Below are 18,925 nucleotides of genomic sequence, written 5' to 3' on the forward strand. Positions count from 1 at the left end.
TACAGCTGCAGAGGGATCCAAAAGTCAACAAGAGATTGTTTTTCATCAGGAAGCCCTATTAGAAAATAATCAGTTGATTTGTATGCTTAAATAAAATATCAGCAAAGTTCCTGATTAGGGATTCAAGCAAACCATGATCAGCATTCTTGAGAAATGGACTAAGCCTGTCCAAAGCAGAGCAATGTCATGCAGTGGCTTATCACCATAAAACAAAAAAAAAGAGCTGCAAAGGTAAATGTTTTTAATAGCTGAGAGTGAACACAATATGAAACTTGTTGAGCACGAAGGTGGCATAAAGTGCCATCTACATGTGATACATCTCAGTTTTAGATTAAAATATATGTGCGTAGACCACCTCTCTGCTGTGAAGTTCACTTGTGCTGTTTCTGAGCAGTTAAAACATGCAGAGTTGCATTCAAGTGGCTTCCTATTGTATCAACTCTGGAGACAAATGATTTGTGTCACATGATTTGGTGATTTTATTATTTTTTTTCTGTCTCCTGTTCAGGCAGTTCCATTAGCTGACTGTAAGGACAGTGTGGTTGGTGGGGTGTTGAAGGTGTTGCTCCACTCCCTCACCTGCAACCAGAGTACCACTTTCCTCTCTCACACCTTCAGCACAATCAGAGCTCTTGTTGTCAAGGTACTTTCATTATGATTTGTGTTATTGTGTGTGTCTGGTTACACTTTGTGAAAATTTAGGAGGAGGTGTGTGGGTGGGTGTGTATACACGGACACTGTCTGTGTCTAAATTAAATGTTCTTATGTGCTTGCGTGGGTGGCAAACTGCTGATACAAGCCTGAATAATTTGTGTAGCAGTGCTTGTGCGGCTGGTTTCATTTGTCTGTGTGTGTATTTGCGTGTGTGCCTTTGTGCGCAGTTTGGCGACCTGTTGTTTGAAGAGGAGGCTGAGCAGTGCGCGGACCTGTGCCAGAAGGTGCTTCAGTACTGCAGCAGCCCTGTCGATGAGAACAGGAGCCAGGCCTGTGCCACCCTCTACCTCATCATGAGATACAGCTACAGCAATGCCAGCGTAAGCACACACACAAAACACTCATCACACACGAAAGATTATCCTATTCGTAGGTTCCAGTGGGCCGTAAGGATTCGCACACAAGTGGAATCACCTGCACAAAGAAAATGTCAGGCACGTGTTACCTTTCTGTCAGATAAAACCTTATCTAACATCTGAGCTTGCAGAAGAAATTGCATTTATGTCAGATTAAATTTAATTTAAGTGCACATGAGACAGCTGCTTTTGATGCACATAGAAGCTGGGAGTTGCACACATCTTATCCTATCTTCTCCACTTTTCCTCTCCTTCTCGCTTTAATGTCTTTTCTGTGTCTATTTTGAGCGTGCCGCAGAAAGTTTCTGCTGAAGGATGTGTCTCTGAGTAGAGAGCAGAGAGAGATATGTCACTGTCTGCTTCTTCATGTTCCTACCCCTCTTTAACTAATGACAGCCAGACCTCTGTGTGTGTGTGTGTGTGTGTGTGTGTGTATGTGTGTTTCAGTACATGTGTGTGAATGTGTAAGTATATGTGAATCAAGTGCAGGGAGAGAAAAAGAGGAAATCAAGATGGAGATAGTCAAGTGTTTTTCCTAGAAGTGAAGCAATGATGGGAAGAGATAAAAAAAGACTGAAAAGAGACAGATCTGAAGGAAGGGAGGTTTAGGATAGAGTATCTTCTTTCATTCTGTCTGCTGGTTTGATAATTGCTGTTGCAGTCAATATTTCCTGTGTTTACAGTCTGTACACTTTAATGAAAGTCAGGCACCAGCCTGTGGAGAACACTGACACAAACACACGCACACACACACACACATACACACACAGCTATCTCCAGTTTAAAGAGAGTATTTCCCATCTGCGTGTCCCAGCATATGTTTGTTTATATGGTGTACACAGAGCGAGCTGTGATCTGAATTAGCGTAGCAGCCGTATGACTCATTCATACAGAGCTTACTCTCTACCTCTGCCTTTGTTTATGTTTTCGTCCCTTCATCCGCCCTCGTCTCGCTGTCTGTATGTCACACACACTTTTTTCCCTTCTCAATCGTTTACTTTCATTTTGCAATGTTGTAACGAGCAGAGAAAATACCGGGCTTTATCACCAGAAATGGAACAAATCACTAAAAAAAGAAATACCTGTGGTTACAACTCGTCTCGTTGTGGAAAGGTTGGAAAGAAAGCTTGAGGAACAGAGGCAGATGAAAAAAAAAATGAGAATGAAAGACAAAGAGGGGTTATACGTTGACTTAAGCTATCGTTTAGGCTACTTTTGAGTGTGCACACACGCATACACACTGAGCTAGAGGGCATTGATGGGTGGTTAGGCTCTGGCTCCATGCTCAGTTGAACAGAATGGGGCCGTAGAGATGATCCATGGGTGATTATGTCTCTGCTAATGGGAGATCATTTCCCGCTTAGCTGGTCATGCTGGAGATAGATGGAACTTCACACATACACAAGCACACACTCTCGCACACACGCATACACACAGTCGTCACCAGCAGAGGGTAGAGGGGTGTTTGTCAGGTCCGTTTTCTTGGGCAGGTAGTGTGAAGGATGCAGAGACAAGGAAAGGGAGGGGACGAAGGACAAAGATTGAGGAAAGAAAAAACCTAACAAAACAGCTTACCAATGTTGGTATTACTTGTGATCCTTACTCATGTCTCCTTACTCATGTCTCCTTACTCATGTCTCCTGCAGGTCTCTAAGTCTGTGTCCAAACAAATAGGAATAGACTAACAAATAGCAATAGACTAACGCAGTATTCCATGACGTGCAAATGATTTGAAACTCAGGTAAAGTCATGTAAAGGATGTCTAAATAAAGAGAAAGGAGTTCAAATTTTTATACCATAAATGTCAGTAAAATGCAGAAAAAAGAAACGTTCCATTTTATGAAGCGCATTTATTTGTTTGTCAATCGTGTACATGCATCAAGCCTTCTGTTTTATTCTCACAGAGTATAGCAGCCATTTTTTAAATGTACATATTACATATACTCACATAGCTTAGTAGTACTAAACCGCTATGACAAGTAGTAGTAGTAGGAATTAAAGATAAATATGTAATTATGTATATATAATAAAAGATAAATATATCTATAATCTATATTATAGGACATTTACCAACATGCAACTGACAAACAAAATAATGCCCTGACTTTGGTAACAAGCCCCTTTTGTTAAAATAAATACATGCTCTGGCCATTATTCGCAATTTTATGGTAACTAAGCAATTTAGAGGCAAAAGTAGTCAAATAAGGCCAGAATGAATAAATGTGCCTTATCTAGCAATTGAATGTATTACATTTTTTCTTTAGCTTGCAGAAAATGCATCAAAAGGGAAAACCATTTCAATTTTCCGAGTCTGCGGAAATCCATACGTGTGTCACCCACCTGCAGTTTCACACCAGACATCTGCACTTTGTCTTACTGTATGATAAACACTGACAAATGTTGACCAGTGGCATTCACTATGGACTCATCTGTCTCCGTCAGAACTTCTCAAGAGTGAAGATGCAGGTCACCATGTCTCTGGCCTCGCTTGTGGGCAAGTCCTCAGACTTCCAAGACGAGTACTTACGACGCTCACTCCGCACCATCCTGGCCTACGCGGAGGAGGACGCAGAGATGCAGAACACTCAGCTGTCCTCACAGGTATGAAATAATACACCCAATCACACACACTTACTGTTTTACCATGCTGATATTGATCGTATTATAGCCTCATATTTGCCTTTGCGTTTGTATTTTCAGGTGGATGAGCTTCTAAGAAACCTTAACAGTATTTTGTCGGACACAGTGAAGATGAGGGAGTTCCAGGAAGATCCTGAGATGCTCATGGACCTCATGTATAGGTGAAAATCACAAAAGGCTCACCTCTCCTCATCTCTCTCTGTCTTTCTTTCTTTTACATCTCTTCTCTCATCACCCTGTGTCTTCTCTCTATGTTGCGCTGCTGTTTCCTATTTCTCTGTGGTCAGGACTGTTTTGTCTCTGTTTGGTGCCCTTACTATGGTAACCATGTGGTTGCAGTTTAGTCTTCTGATCTGGCTTTGTGTATATGCAAATGCAAACAGTGTGTGTGTGTGTGTGTGTGTGTGTGTGAGAGAGAGAGAGAGAGAGAGCGAGAGAAGGCAGAAGGAAAAACACTGAGACAAAGAGAGCATACATGTGCTGTATGTTGATTTAGGCAGTTTACCTCAACATGTTCTGATGTCACCTGCATGCGTCATTTATAAAGCACCTTTCTGTTTGGGTTTTGGTCTCATTCACCTGAGGAGTATTTGGCAGCTGCAGAGAATGACCCGTTAGCTTCACACACTTACCTAGACTCACCCCCACCCTCTAGCTCTTAAACACACAGGTCATTGATGCACCAGACATTTGGTCCCCAGATGCTTGAATTCATTCGTAAGCATAGTATAGTGACTCACCTGCTTTATAAACAAATTCATTCAGAGTGTTTTCAGTTTATTCCCATGTTGTCAGGCTAATGATTATGTATGCATTCCAAGCACAGGAAAACATTTTCCATATTTTTTTCTTGCCCATAAAAACACTAACTGACCGAAATACTAATTTGCATCACTGCTGTTCTTACTCTGATACACATGTTTTGGTTGTAGATATTCACTCTATGTATTCATTCCATGGAGCGCTACAAATGCTATAAGGACTGAAAAAGCATAAAACGTAACTTGTGGTGTTTTAAGAACAAGTCACTAAATACATCATAACTACAGCACTTGCATTAACAGCTTGTGTCTAATAAAATTTCTCGAAAATTCAGGTAACTGTATTTGCAGTTTAGTCTCTTGTTTACATTGTACTAAAAAGGAAAAAAAATGAAAAAACAACAACAACACCGTCTTTCTCTTCCTCCTCTCAGGATAGCAAAAGGCTACCAGACGTCTCCTGACCTGCGTTTGACCTGGCTGCAGAACATGGCAGAGAAACACAACAACAGGAAGTGTTACACTGAGTCGGCTATGTGTCTGGTCCACGCTGCTGCCCTGGTGGCTGAGTATCTCAGCATGCTGGAGGATCACAAGTATCTGCCTGTTGGCAGCGTCACCTTCCAGGTAGAGAACAAAAATACAGATGCTCTCACCAAATGAGCAAGGAACTCATAGTAAACATGGATTAAGGAAAAAAAGGAGCAATCACTGCCACGCAAAATAAGCATTCATCATTCGTTTGTCGTGACTGTGGGTTGTTTTGTTGAACAGGGGTAAAACCGCCCCTGCACAACATCACACATCTCCCAACAGAATATTTCCAATTTTGGTTGCGTGTGTCCAGAGGGGGGAGCTGTAAACTTGTAACGTCAACATATAAATATGGTCCCCTGGTAGGGTTGCTTAACACAGTGCCTTTGAAGTTGAAGGAGGGGGAGGAAGGGGTCGTGGGGGGACAGACAGTTTTCCCATACTGAAAACAAACAGTTATAACAGTGACTATGAAGATGCTGTTATAGATGAGCTGTGTCACACACAGGACCTCTGCAGAGCTTTGGTACAGGACACTTTAACCTACAGCAGTCAGCAGGTCATTGATTGGATGCTCATCAAATTAGTTCCGTTTCCCACTGTAGGACATCTCTGTTTAAAGTCAGCCATGTGATTGATTATTTGATTAAGAGGACTAATTTATTGATGAGCTTACCGATTTTCTCCTCAGAACATCTCCCCCAATGTGCTGGAGGAGTCTGCGGTGTCGGATGACATCCTGTCCCCGGACGAGGACGGGGTGTGTTCGGGGCGCTACTTTACTGAGAGCGGCCTGGTGGGATTGCTCGAGCAGGCTGCTGAGCTCTTCAGCAATGTAAGACATTAAAGCTGTACTGATATTTATGATATTTATATTTAGAAACCTGTACGTGTGTCCCTAATCCATACTGTCGTGTTCAGGCTGGAAAAGTGGGAAAAATAAGCAGTAAAACAAATATATCTGCTGAATTTTTGCAACACGTTTGGTTTCTTAAAGTCAGCGTTTGGCTGCGTTTGCACTTGGACGTTTTGCCTCATTTCATGCTAGTATAGCACAGTCAAGTATGTTGATTTCTTATCTACAAAGAAGCAGTATTAGTGCACTACACAGAATTAGTACTGAAAGATGAGAATCATTTTTTTTGTGAGGATTTAATTTGTAGATTAACTTGTTTTACTTGGTTTTATATTTTTAGTGTTAAATGCATATAATTTTGCTTCATTATATACATAACCAGCAGTGATGGCTGTCTTATCAGGGTAGTCTCTTTGAAGCTGTGAATGAGGTCTACAAGATCATCATACCTATCCTAGAGGCTCACAGAGATTTCAGAAAACTGGCATCCACTCATGACAAACTACAGAGAGCCTTCGATAACATCATTCAGAAGGTAATAACAATACAGCACCGTAGGGGTTTGCTTATTCAGTTAAAATTAAAATACAAATAAGAATGACAGTAAGTTACTGTAGTAGGTCTTTTGCAGAATAAATTTTCTTATTCAGTATTTCTTAAGTACATCGGACCTTTTACTTTAAAATTACTTAACTTTGATCCTTGAAAAAGACTGTTATTGTTGTACTTAAGTCAATCAGTATCAGTAAACTCTTCAAAATGCTCCAGTAAATACCCAATAAAAGGCTCTTAATGAGAAGGAATATGTTATTGATGTCATACTGATTAAAGGCTAATATAAAATACTCTCTTTGTTTCCCTCTAGGGAAATAAGAGGATGTTTGGAACCTATTTCCGGGTGGGTTTTTATGGGTCCAAATTTGGCGACTTGGATGAACGGGAATTCATTTACAAGGAACCAGGGATCACACATCTGCCTGAGATATCACACAGGCTGGAGGTACAAGAGAGAAGGAGGAGAGCGTGCATATGCGCACTGATATGCATGTTGTGAATTAATGTGTGACTGAGGTGGATTGAAAGGGGAAGATGGTGCTCCGCTGCAGGACTGGTGGAGTCTGTTAATGACTGAAAGGCTCTGAGAGAACAGAATGACTGAGGACAAAACTCACAATTATCCGTCTGCTTTCAGTCAGCTTTTAGGGAACTTTGGAAAAATTCATTTACATGCTAAAAAAAAAGAGAAATAATGTCATGATGAGCAATACGCCGTCAGCCTCACTCTTCAGTCAAACAAGTCAGTGAATCAATTGCTAAATGAAAATCAAATTAAGGGTTTTTTCAACATTACATGAATAGGAATGAATGGCAATGAAATCTATACTATCTTTGACTAAAAATCTCAGTAATTTCACTCCTAGAATTTCTACAGTCAGTGTTTCGGAGACAACACGTTGGTGATGATCAAGGACTCTACACCAGTGAACAGAAAACAACTTGACCCCAACAAGGTCAGTGACTTTAATGACAGTGACTGCTGCTACGTGCCTGTACTGCAATTAAAATGTTTTTTAATGCGAATAAATTGTAATCATGCTAAAGGACAGATAATGTTGAAATATAAAAGACAACATAAATATAAATGACAATATAATTTACATATAATATAGTCATAATATAATATACATATAGCCTTTATAAAAGCATTACCATTATAGTGAGTTTATAAAGGCTCAGTGTGCAGACGTCGTGTATGAAGCATACATATTTATACAGAATCAAACTCCTGTGATACATTTGAAAAAATGTGTGCTAAGTGTATTTTCAGTTTGTATTTGCTAGGTTTGAGAAACAGTAAACAGTTAACTCCACCACTCCTCTTCAGGCTTACATCCAGATCACTTATGTGGAGCCCTTCTTTGATGACTATGAGATGAAAGACCGTCTGACAAACTTTGAGAAGAACTTCAACCTGCGGCGCTTCATGTACACCACGCCCTTCACTAAGAGTGGGAGGCCACGGGGGGAACTCAACGAGCAGTACAAGAGGAAGACCATCCTCACCACCATGCATGCTTTTCCTTACGTCAAGACTCGCATCAACGTCATTCAGAAAGAGGAGGTAAGTCCCAGATTCATGGTGTATAACATGTAGCGGTTGTCACCTTATTTGTTGCTTTATGATTGCAGTAATAAATTTGTAATGCAGTGTTACTATTTTCGTTTCCAGTTTGACCTCACTCCTATTGAAGTGGCCATAGAGGACATGCAGAAGAAGACTAGAGAGCTAGCAGTTGCCACACATAGAGAACAGCCCGATGCTAAGATGTTACAGATGCTGCTACAAGGCTCTGTGGGAGCCACTGTTAACCAGGTATGAGCATTTCAGAACCTTTGTCAATAAAGGCACTGCTTACGTTTTACACTACTGTCTGCTCCTATTACCGCTGAAATGATCACTTTCTTATTGTGAAACCAAATGATGGATCTTTGGATCATATACAGCCCCTTTGTCCCCCTGAGTGTTCCTTCTTAATGTGCAGGGGGGGAATAAACCTGAATAATTTACCTCTATTTATCTTATCACATTTCCAGTTTCTATTGTAGTCACAGAGTGCAGGTGGGAGACATGACAGTGATCACACATCAAAGCCTTCACCCCGTCCATAACCCTAATCCCTCCTTTGCTTTTCCCCTGATTTAGTTAAAACGTCAATTCATAGCCCCTCTTCCTTTCATGTCTCTGCAGCACGCCATGCTGCACCGGAGGTCCCTTTGATCTGATAGCTTCCAGGTCCTGCCAGCATGGTGAATGTTGGAGTAATGAAGAAGCTAGCTGCAGCGCCTCCGCTCCCTCCCTCTATGCTTTATCTTAGAGTGTCTAATCTGACAGGTCCCTTGCTCCGACCTGATGGTTGTATACATAAGGCTAATGCTCAGCAGCTCCGTAAACATATAACTCTTGACTGTAATCAGCACAGGAGGCTGGTTTTCTGTGTGAGTCTGCAGCTCAGACCGAGGACTGAGGCCCAATGCGTTTATGATGCTAATCAGAGCTGTTTAACTGTGCCTGTCGTGATGCAGCGGCTGTGCTAGCGTGCTGTGGTTTTATGATGAATATAAGTTAGGATAACAAGATCTCAAACTGGGCAAATGGGAGCCAAATGGTGGGCGTACGCAGGGTTAACGGTGACATTAGCCATGCAGGAGGCTAATCATGGCTCCTTCTCTGATCTGATATCTTCCTCATGTTCTAGTTCGGCATCTCGGTCCTTAGCTACATTAGGCATTCAGTTAGGAAGTCGTTTCCTCCTGTTTGAATGAGGGGCTTTCTCATCCCTCTTTTGTTCATACGCTCTCCTACGCTTCCTCTCGTACCTCCTCTCTTTCCTTCCTCTGTTCCGGTTTTGCTTTCTCTTTCTTTTGTCTCTCTAACTCTGTCTCCTTGTTTTTGTCCCTTTTCTCCTATCTCCACTCCCCCTCTGTTGTAGGGCCCATTGGAGGTTGCGCAGGTCTTCCTGAATGAGATCCCAGCAGACCCAAAGCTCTTCCGTCACCACAATAAACTGCGCCTTTGTTTCAAAGAGTTTATAATGAGGTAAGATGGGATCAAAGAAACACCAACTAGTGACGACACACACTGCACCAAGGTCATGCAGAAATGAGGAAAAACACCACAAAAATCAAGAAAAACATGGACTTTTATGGCGACCCATGAAACTAAAGTAGTTCACCAACCATTTTGCTTGAATTTTTTGGTTGCAATAGCTGGCACTGGCTCTGAAGATGGAAGCATAGAACAATGCTTCAAAGAGATTTCAGAGTAGACAATTCAGTATATTTGTGAGACTTCTTGACTTAGAGGGAGTGAAAGTCTTTTCTAGGATGCTGTATGAACACTCCTGCTGTCGGTGTAGGAAGATAAAAGAGCAACATAGACAACTGTGACTGATGTGCTGCTGTTTAACCAGAGTGTCTGTAAAGATTGCAAAGATGGAAGTGATAATCGCCTGCAAATTGCATACCAGATGTTAAGCTAAAGAAATCAAACAGGTGCAATAAAAGGAGTGTGAAATGTGTGTGAATAGGTACTTTTTCATTTTCCATGTGACAGTGGAAGATATTCTTCCCTGTAGTATAACTAAGTACTTTTTATTCTGAAATTGCAAAGGTGTATTGTTCCAAAGAGCTTCATTATATTTTGAATATTCAGAATATAATGTAGGAGAGGTGAGGGTGTTCTCATATATCTGTGTCTGTGTGTGTGTGTGTGGTCGCGTGTGCTCTCATATTGTGGGCATGTGCTGTTTGCCGCCAAAAGGTGTTTTTCATTTTCTCGCCTTCATGTCACTTTCCAGCTGCCTTGATTGCTACAAGTAGGTTGGCAAATATTTACTGTAATTTCAGAAAGGTTTATTTTTTAACCTGGATCCAGGCAAGCTGGCACTGGACCCTTTGTATGCCAATCTTCTTGACAGTGAAGTTCATAAAATATTCTATTTGAGAAAGAAGTATTTTCTAGGTTGGTCAGCTTTTTCCCTGCTGACTGAACTCCCATCACATGCAGTTTGTCCTCTTCAGTTATCAAACGCACAATTTGGAAAAGAAAGTTTACTAGTCAAAGATAACCATAGTTTATCTCTCTCTCTTTTGTTTTTGGATAGCTCAGAAAACCTGTGGGCGATGTTAAAAACACAGAAAGATAGATATTTTTATTATTGAAGAAAGCTTATTTAGTACATTTTTAAATGGAGGTAAATATTGTAGATACTATTTATTAAGATTAATTTTAAACATTTCAAACCACACACTCAGAGAGCTACATACATGCAGATGTTTTTTATGGCTTGGCTTTTACACTTTTGAGCTGTGCCTAATGCACTTTGCATTGACTATTTACTGTATACTGTTATGCAACACTGTACTTTCCATGTTACCCTCATTTAAAGCTAAGAGATAAACTCAGACATGCGTTAGCAATCACCCCAGTCTCTGATTTCCTGCAGTTTGCTCTGTATGTTGGCCATTATATGTGTCATGACAGAGGACTGTGGGGAGACCCCATACCTGCCCTCTGCTCTTAGCTCAGCTCAGATCTCGTGGCATTCTCCTGTACTGCTTTGACTTGGAGTTTCACCTCTGCTGCTCCTTTAATTTTGTTTCAAAACACAATTAAGAAGGGGCATTCACTGTTTGGCTCACATTGAAAAGATCTAATAGGCATGTAGGAGTTCCTTACAGTCAAATTCTTACATGCAAAGGAGTCTAATTTAGGTCAAGCAGAATTTCTGAGGGCTTGAGGATATAGTGGGGATTACTGCAAGATTGGTTTTTGTTGAGGTTGTTCGTAAGTGTGAGGTTATGCATTAAAAATGTCAAGGAGTATTTTTTTTATTTGCATCATAAAACTAATTTAAACCCCTCTTCTCTGTTTTGTAGGTGTGGTGAGGCAGTTGAGAAGAACAAGCACCTGATCACAGTGGACCAGAAAGAATATCAACAGGAGCTCAAGAAGAACTACAACCGCCTAAGAGAGAGCCTGAGGCCTATGCTGGAGAGGAAGATTCCTGAACTCTATAAACCCATCATCAGGCCTCGGCTGGAGAAAAGGTAAACAGATCCACTCAGTCAACAGCCAATACTGCTTTGACAAGAGACACTGAGGTGAAAACAAAAAACAGCACATATCATTGATCTTGTTATCACTCCCTATGATTGCTAAACCCAACGGAAAGTGAGAACAAATGGATCTGAGCAGAGATCCATTCACACTGTCCGTGTCACCTCTACTAATATTGATAGCTGAACCTGAGCCACAGTACACAGATTGAGAGTTGAACCAATACCACAGCCAAATTGCTCTAATGTATTACTGAAGACTGACTGCTTAGCAAGTGCTTTTGTGATCGACCGTGATAATCCTGCATGCCTGTGTCTTGTAGCAGTACTGAGATGAGCATGTATTTCAAAGGGATACCTCTGTAACGTGAAGAGAGCTTTCAAAACCAGATACGTATTCTTGATGAAATTAACATGGATGTGAGACGATATCAACGCCAGCAAAACAATATGAAATTAGCAAAGTTAAAAAATAACAGCCCTTTTCATGCTGGATTTGTTAAGGCCATGCCAGCATTAATATTTTAGAGATGAAGACATCCGAGAAAGATCAACATGGATTATTGGGTTATTATATACACAGACATATCTGCAATAAGCATGAAAACGTTTACTGTACGTCCACTTCTACCTGCCATGACGGTTCCTCCTCCTCCTTGTCATTGTCATTCCTTGTCATTTGTTCCTGTCTTCTCCCGATCTTCCCTCATCCACTGTCCTCTCCCCCACTCACAGGGAATCCTTCAAGCGTCTGAGTTTCCGCAGAGCTCATGAGGAAAACTCCTGAGATGCCATGGCTCGTCTGAGAGAATAGAGAGAAAGAGCTACAGAGAGGAAGGGGAGGCTGTCACACAACGGAGAGAGGAAGAGAGAAGATGAGATGAAAAAGGAAAAAATGAAATAAGGAAAAGAACTGCTGGTGATACCCTTTCACTCCCCTGTGCTGAAGTAGTACTTTGTCTCCATAAAATGGAGGTTTCTCAACAGCCCAGCAGTGATTATTGATATCTGCTGCATGTCCGCTTTTATGATTTCATGGTTGTTTGTTACTGGAGGCAAAAGCAGAGTGAGCACATAGAAACAGGGAGTTGGGAATCTGAAGCAAAGTGTAGCTTATTGAGTATTTCACTGTAAAATCACCAGATGCTTTGGCTCTGTTGATTTCTCTTTTTAAGATAACTGCAAGTCCTAGTAATGCTGCAAACATTAGAGTTCCATTAGAGTCTTTGCTGGCCTAGAGCCTGCATGCGTGCCGATAATGATCATGTACTGCGTGTACGTAAATGTGTGAATGTATGTGTGTTTATGTGGAATGTTTGTGTGCGTTTGGAGTAGAGATTTTGGTGCCATACTGAAGTCACTTTGTACTCTGTCAGGATAAATGATTCTACTATGTTCTAAAGAGCCTTTGAAATTCCACTCTGGGCGTCTATGCATGGTATGTGGCAGTTAGAGCCGAAAGAGCGGGGATGGATTTGTGCACTGGAAATATGGACACAATTTCCTGTGTTAACTCTTCAGGCCATTCTTGTATTATTAGCGTTGGACATACAGCATTCAGCCTTGTGGCTTATAGAAGAGTTAAAGTTATTCAGAGTTATCTGATGTCACTTCACAGGAAGCAGATAGACTTTTACGAGGCTCAAAATTACACATAAGCTTATCTCTAAATCGACATTTTGTATATAGTAGAGATATTACATCAGATAGTTACAAAGGTTTTTTACAAAGGTCTGAAAAACTATTTTGCATTTTATTTTATGGAAATTTATTTTTAGATGAATAATAGCAATAATGATGTCAATTGGAAATATTATTCAGTAGGCAGATTTCAATGTCTGAGTGTACTGTAACAATCTCAGTGTATGTTCCAGTAATCTCCGTACCTATTTGCAAATAGATCACTTCTCACAATACACACAGTGCCAAATTTAAGTCCTTGTTTACTTTAGAACTGAACCAGAAATGCAATATTTTGAAATGTTGCTCCACACAGTTGCTGAAGCTGTGCTTTATGCACTGTGAATTAATTTTTTTTTCCATATTTCAGAATGCTTTCTGGAGCTGAAATTCATTACTAGTATTTAACAGTGAGTCAGATTTTATTTTTTTTGACATCCCTGAAACAGCTCATCTGTGTTATGTTGCAACTCATACTGTAGTTCAGTAATGTAAACCTGCTTGCTGTTTCAAAACTGGATATACATTTTTATAAACATTATTAATTGTCATTTATGCTCTGTTTCCAGGTACATCTCTTATTTATGAACTGTTGAATGTTTTTAAAATGGCTAAATAAGGTGAAAATATTATAGAGTACGTAGAAGTAAAATGTACATCCATTTTTGAAACATACATTACTGAAAGTTAGTGTTATAAGATAAATTGGTGGCATTCAACCATTGGAGACTGCATTTGTTTCTTCATCTGATATTTTTTATGTTCATACTTGTGTTTTACTATGTGGAATTTTTAATTTGTCATGCATACAATGTTGTTGAAGAACCTGAATAAAAGTTAATATATGCACATTTGTCATTGCTGGTTTGGTGACTCTTTTTAAACTTTGATTCTCAATTGCTTTAAAGTGGAAATGACATTTAATAATAATTATTATTATTGTCAATCAGTTAATACTTACAGATTTGCATTTAATTTATTCACAATTTCTATACATCTATATCCACATTATTCACATTTTAGGGTTAAAGTATCAGAGATTTATGCCATTTATTGCTGAGTTTTCCTCCATAAACCTTATAAGATAAACTGACAGGCTACTGAGTTTAGAAGGCGGGAAGGACAAGAGAAAAAAACTACAATCGACTGTTGTCGCGTCGACGTGACGTAATCACTGCGCGACTTCGACGTTCCGGAAACAGGTTAGTTGTAGATTTCATTCACAACTAGCCAGTAGTTGTGATTATCAGCGGCTTGTCAGCAGTTACAGTTGGACGTGATGTTAAACACACCTTTACCTGCGACGGAGCTTTATTTCTGGCGGCAAAGCTGCTGTAGTTTCGGACGTTGAGTTTTGAATGCTGGAAAACAAGAGTTAACCCGAAGTGTCTCATGTGAAACTCTCAATTAGCTAGCGTCACTCCAGCGTTAAGTGTAAAACTCAAACATTAATTCAGTATGACTAGTCTTTTGTAGCGTCATTTATGAGTCTCAATGTGTTGCTGAGCTGTCGGGTCTTATACGGCTTCAGTATGTGTACATACGTGTATCAAGGTGTTCAACCGTTACTTAAAATGTATATATTTTTTGCCCTGTAGCCTCTAATTTTAAAAAAAGCAAAGATGAAAATCTTGATGATGGAAACAGTTATCTTCATTTTGGTTTGAGTTAAGCTTGCAGGAGAGGCAAGCTCTTACCTGTTTTGCCTGCAACTATTCTGTATGTGTCCTGACCTGTTACAGTTTAAACTTTCACAATGATCTTTTAGTAAAGTAAGAACCTTTAACTATTTAATCTTCATTTTTTTTGAAGAGTACCAATAATTCATTTTATAACTTGGAACAACTCTAGTGTAGTGTATGTTACTATACTAAGACAAAGTTAGGATCAGAATGGTCATATAGATCAGAGTCTTTTTTTAATGCCTACCTCTAACATTAACGTGAAATAACATGGGTTTTCTGGCCTTTCCTGTTGGTGTAGATATGATTCCTCTGTTTTTGTGTGCTTGTAGTTTATGAATATACTCTTGCACTGAATAACCTCTGAAGGTTTTTCTGTTGTAAATGTTAATTGCACCCCGGTCTTTGCCAAGCCTGCTTCATGCCCCAAGCAGGTTAAATGGATGGATTGTGACAGCAAAAACTCGTAGAAAAGTAGCAGAGCTTTAGTACAGGCTACTGCACACAGCTGGTCCTGGCATTGGTCTGAGGTGCTTTCCTGTTTGTGCTTTCTTAACACAGATCAAAATGCCATCGTGAAACTTTTTCTGTTTGGAAACATTTGTGGAATGAGTCAACAGATGGAGTTTGGCACTTCAGTTTGAGTTTGAGTTGAGCATACAGACCCTGACAGATTTGGCTTCATTGCAATACGCTGCCAGAGCACTTCATTCACGGGTTTTATTTTTGGTCTTACCTCCTAGGTTTGGCAATCCTCTCCTCAACTCTGACACCGTTTGTGTGACATGGAGCCAGACGAGGACCTAAACCCTGTCACAGATGACCTTCCACTACGAGCCAATACCAACCACATACTTGTCAGGCATTATGTGCTCGACCTGACTGTTCAGTTTGACAGGAAAGTCATCAGTGGTAGTGTTGTTCTGTTCCTGGAGCCTTGCTCTGGGGTGGAAACTGAGGATGATGTTGGACCTGGAGCTGCTGAGGGATCCAGAACTGTAGAAGCTGGAGGTAGTCAGGATGGGTCTGCATGTAGACTTCACAATGTGGAGGATGGTGCAAAAGGACTTGGGAACACTACAACAAGTACTGATCAGATGTTTGGTGCTAGAGAAAGAGACAGAGCTGAAATTCAGCCTGTGTCCGTGGTCGGATCACAGACTACACCTGAATCCAAAAATATTCAGTCTTCACGTTTGTGGGAAACCACCAGTGACGGGGATTTCACTTTGGTGCTGGACTGCTGTGACCTCAATGTGTCAAAGGTCGAAGAGGTGGACATCACCTCTGTGACATCCATGTCTTGCCTCCTACCAGAAGTTGCATGTGAGAGGTCATGGATAGGCTCAGTGAATCCACAAGCAGCCTTTATCCAGAATCTAATCTCCATGCCCAGCAGTCGATGGAGGCATAAGCACCAGCTCTTTTTGCTGTGTAGCCGTGCCTCTGGTGCTCAGGATGGCAGCTCACTGCAGTTTCACAGAGATCGATGGAGTCTGCAGGTGACGAAGAAAGGGGTGGCATCACCTCAGGAGTTTCCTCACGCTCTCAGGATCTGCTATGAGACGAAGCCAACAGGAGGCTCTGTGAGATGGACCACAGACCAGGACAACAGGTTCATCTCAGGATGCTTATAATTCTAACATTTCCATCAAACAGTGGTTTCATAGTTAGAACCCCCCTTAAAGATTTTAAAACTGGCAGCTGGCAGCACATCTGCTCTGATTTTTGCCTTTCAAGTTGCAGTGTAATATTGTGAGCTCGCCATGTAAGAGTAGAATAATTCTGATTCATTAATTCAGAAAAGCATGCCCCAGGCTCTTATATTATGTTCCTTGTGTGGATGCTGTATATGTGTGTGTGTGTGCGCACGCACATTTGATGGATCCTCTGAGTGTTGAAATGAGGGTTGTTTATAGTTTACCATTGTTTATCCTTCCAGGGTGTGTGTTTACACTGCCGGCTCTCCCATCAACAACCGAGCCCTTTTCCCCTGCCAGGAGCCGCCTGTTGCCATGTCAACATGGCAGGCAACAGTACGGGCCCCCGGTGAGTGTGTGGTTTTGATGAGCGGGGAAGAGCAGACTGCACCTATTGAGGATGGAGACACAGGTAAGCATACCTTCTTCTGTCTTTAAACCCCTGATTACAAAATGTGGTTTAATTGACTGTTTGTTCAATTGTAAAAAATAAATAAATACATTTTACTGAATTATAAGCAGGGCTATTCATTGGAGCTCAATTCTTCTTGAGTAAATGTGTCTGTAGTAACAAGTATTGAAAATATTATGCAAAGTACAATTTTGGTGTGATAGGGACCTGGATTTGGGTATTGTTTTAAGCAAACTAGTCAGAGCTTTGTAATATAGTTGGATTCAGAATGACAAGAAAACGAGAATTGCAAAAATGAATATGTAGCTCTGAGTCATCTGAAATGTTTGAACGAACGATACATCATTTTACAGGTTGGTTGGGGGGAAAAACTGTCTAAAATAAACAACAAATCAGACTGAATACTGCCTTCCTTCATTTCTCTCTCCAAGCCTTTTTGTATGTTATCTAAACTCCGCTTCTCTACCTTTTGACATTTTCATTTTTTCTCTCCTTCCCCTCTCTTAATTTCTGCAGGTTTCTTAGTCTGGAATTACTATGTCACTATGCCCATGCCAGCCTCCACCTTCACCCTGGCAGTGGGTCACTGGCGTCAAATCTCAGCAGGAAATCCCCCAGCACTGGGAGAAGGGGTGAGGGACAAGGCCGACTGTGGCAAGACTGCCAAACTCAGGGCTGGACCTCGGCAGCAGGCTGATGCTGAGTTTGAATCTGGACTTGGAAGCTCTACCAGCAAAGTAGTAAAGGGCTCCCCACTCCAGACTAGGTATTTTATTATTTTTCCTGTGATCTTTTCTTCTCCAGACTGTTATTAACCCAAGTCTGGCCCTTCAACATTCCCTGGTAAAACTTTCCTTTCGCCATACCAAAAATGGTGTAGGTGAAATTAGGGTGATGGATAGGGTGCAGCACTAAATTAGCTTTTTATGACAACTACGTTAAAGCTTGCACCAGAGAACACTGGGTTCAGTGCCCAGTAGAAATTATTTTTGGAGACCAAAAATGTAAAGCTGACGTAAATCTTGTTGAGGTACCAGATAAAGGATAGACACTGGGGCATTAGAGAGGGTTGGCTTACTGTGGGCAGGGCAGAGTTGGGCTGGGGTCTCCCTCTCCACTGGCCAGCAGGTTGGCAGGTCTGCCAATGATTTCCAGTAATCCACCTCCTCCCCTCGTGGTTTTCCTTCAGCAGCAGCCCAGCTGTAACCTGCTGCAAGCCCCAGGAATCTCCCACTACAAGGCAGGCCTTTATTTTCAGTGAATGGCTGGAAGGAAACTTGGATGTCGATTGAAACCTTTGGAAGAGTTCCGTTGCTGAGGATGGAGTTAGTCCTGGATATTGGATTTAAAGTCAATGAAACTGTATGTCACCACCTAGATATTTTTGAGATCTCCGTGGTTTGACTTTGTGACGTATATATTCCATATTTCCACTGCTTTTATTTCCATGCTTGGCACAGAGAGAGGGGACACATTGTGCCACATTCAGTTCAGCAACTCTAGAACTGTATATTCTTTTGATAAGAAAATTCATTAAATTGTTGCTATTAACCTTGGATTAAACTTTTCTTCCCCGTTTTAATTTGCTACAGCAGAGACCAGACCACCCGCACAGACTCTGTATTCTGTTACTCTTCCCTTGAGGATGAGGGGCTCTCTGCAACTGATTATTCAGGCATGGTGGATGACGGCATCTCTTGTTCCCATGGCGACTACCCTTGCCGATTTACTGAGCGGTCGGCTAGGTCCCAGCGGGTGATTCCACATCGTGTGTTTGGCCCCGTCAGCTTGTTGCAGAAGGCCCAGGTGGAGTTTTGACAAAGAGCCACTGAGACTTGAGCTAATTATATTTTATATGATTAGAAGAGACAGTTAGCATCACTTAATGTTTGGATTATTATGCCAGTGGTTTTCAACTGGTTTTCAAAGTATGAGACTCGATTCACATGAGGGCCACTTTCCTTTATTCTA

The 18,925-nt window shown here is 41.1% G+C and overlaps 2 protein-coding genes across 12 annotated transcripts in view; both read left to right on the forward strand.

Annotated features, from left to right (window-relative positions):
• dock8 (dedicator of cytokinesis 8) overlaps nt 1–14,018 on the forward strand; it is a 49,288-nt gene extending 35,270 nt beyond the window's left edge. For both annotated transcript variants that reach the window (XM_046387696.1, XM_046387697.1), the window contains 14 exons: nt 509–643; nt 882–1,034; nt 3,513–3,671; nt 3,771–3,871; nt 4,906–5,098; nt 5,697–5,840; nt 6,265–6,396; nt 6,727–6,861; nt 7,283–7,372; nt 7,747–7,983; nt 8,092–8,235; nt 9,353–9,459; nt 11,301–11,471; nt 12,216–14,018. In XM_046387696.1, coding sequence (XP_046243652.1) covers nt 509–643; nt 882–1,034; nt 3,513–3,671; nt 3,771–3,871; nt 4,906–5,098; nt 5,697–5,840; nt 6,265–6,396; nt 6,727–6,861; nt 7,283–7,372; nt 7,747–7,983; nt 8,092–8,235; nt 9,353–9,459; nt 11,301–11,471; nt 12,216–12,267 — 1,953 coding nt within the window. In that variant the 3' untranslated portion in view covers nt 12,268–14,018. The remainder of the gene's footprint in view (nt 1–508; nt 644–881; nt 1,035–3,512; nt 3,672–3,770; nt 3,872–4,905; nt 5,099–5,696; nt 5,841–6,264; nt 6,397–6,726; nt 6,862–7,282; nt 7,373–7,746; nt 7,984–8,091; nt 8,236–9,352; nt 9,460–11,300; nt 11,472–12,215) is intronic.
• A 271-nt stretch (nt 14,019–14,289) lies between these two features.
• LOC124058442 (aminopeptidase O (putative)) overlaps nt 14,290–18,925 on the forward strand; it is a 69,337-nt gene continuing 64,701 nt past the window's right edge. For 6 of the 10 annotated variants that reach the window (XR_006843255.1, XM_046387699.1, XM_046387706.1 and 3 more), the window contains exons 1-6: nt 14,574–14,932; nt 15,404–15,492; nt 15,586–16,457; nt 16,785–16,954; nt 17,471–17,720; nt 18,547–18,760. Coding sequence is in view for 9 of the 10 variants with exons in the window: in XM_046387699.1 (XP_046243655.1) it covers nt 15,628–16,457; nt 16,785–16,954; nt 17,471–17,720; nt 18,547–18,760 (1,464 nt within the window). In the remaining variant the exon portion in view is untranslated. The other 4 variants (XM_046387703.1, XM_046387701.1, XM_046387700.1 and 1 more) reach the window with 4 other exon arrangements.

The sequence above is a fragment of the Scatophagus argus genome, chromosome 4, assembly GCF_020382885.2.
Source record: "Scatophagus argus isolate fScaArg1 chromosome 4, fScaArg1.pri, whole genome shotgun sequence".
In the NCBI taxonomy this organism is placed as follows: Eukaryota; Metazoa; Chordata; class Actinopteri; family Scatophagidae; genus Scatophagus; species Scatophagus argus.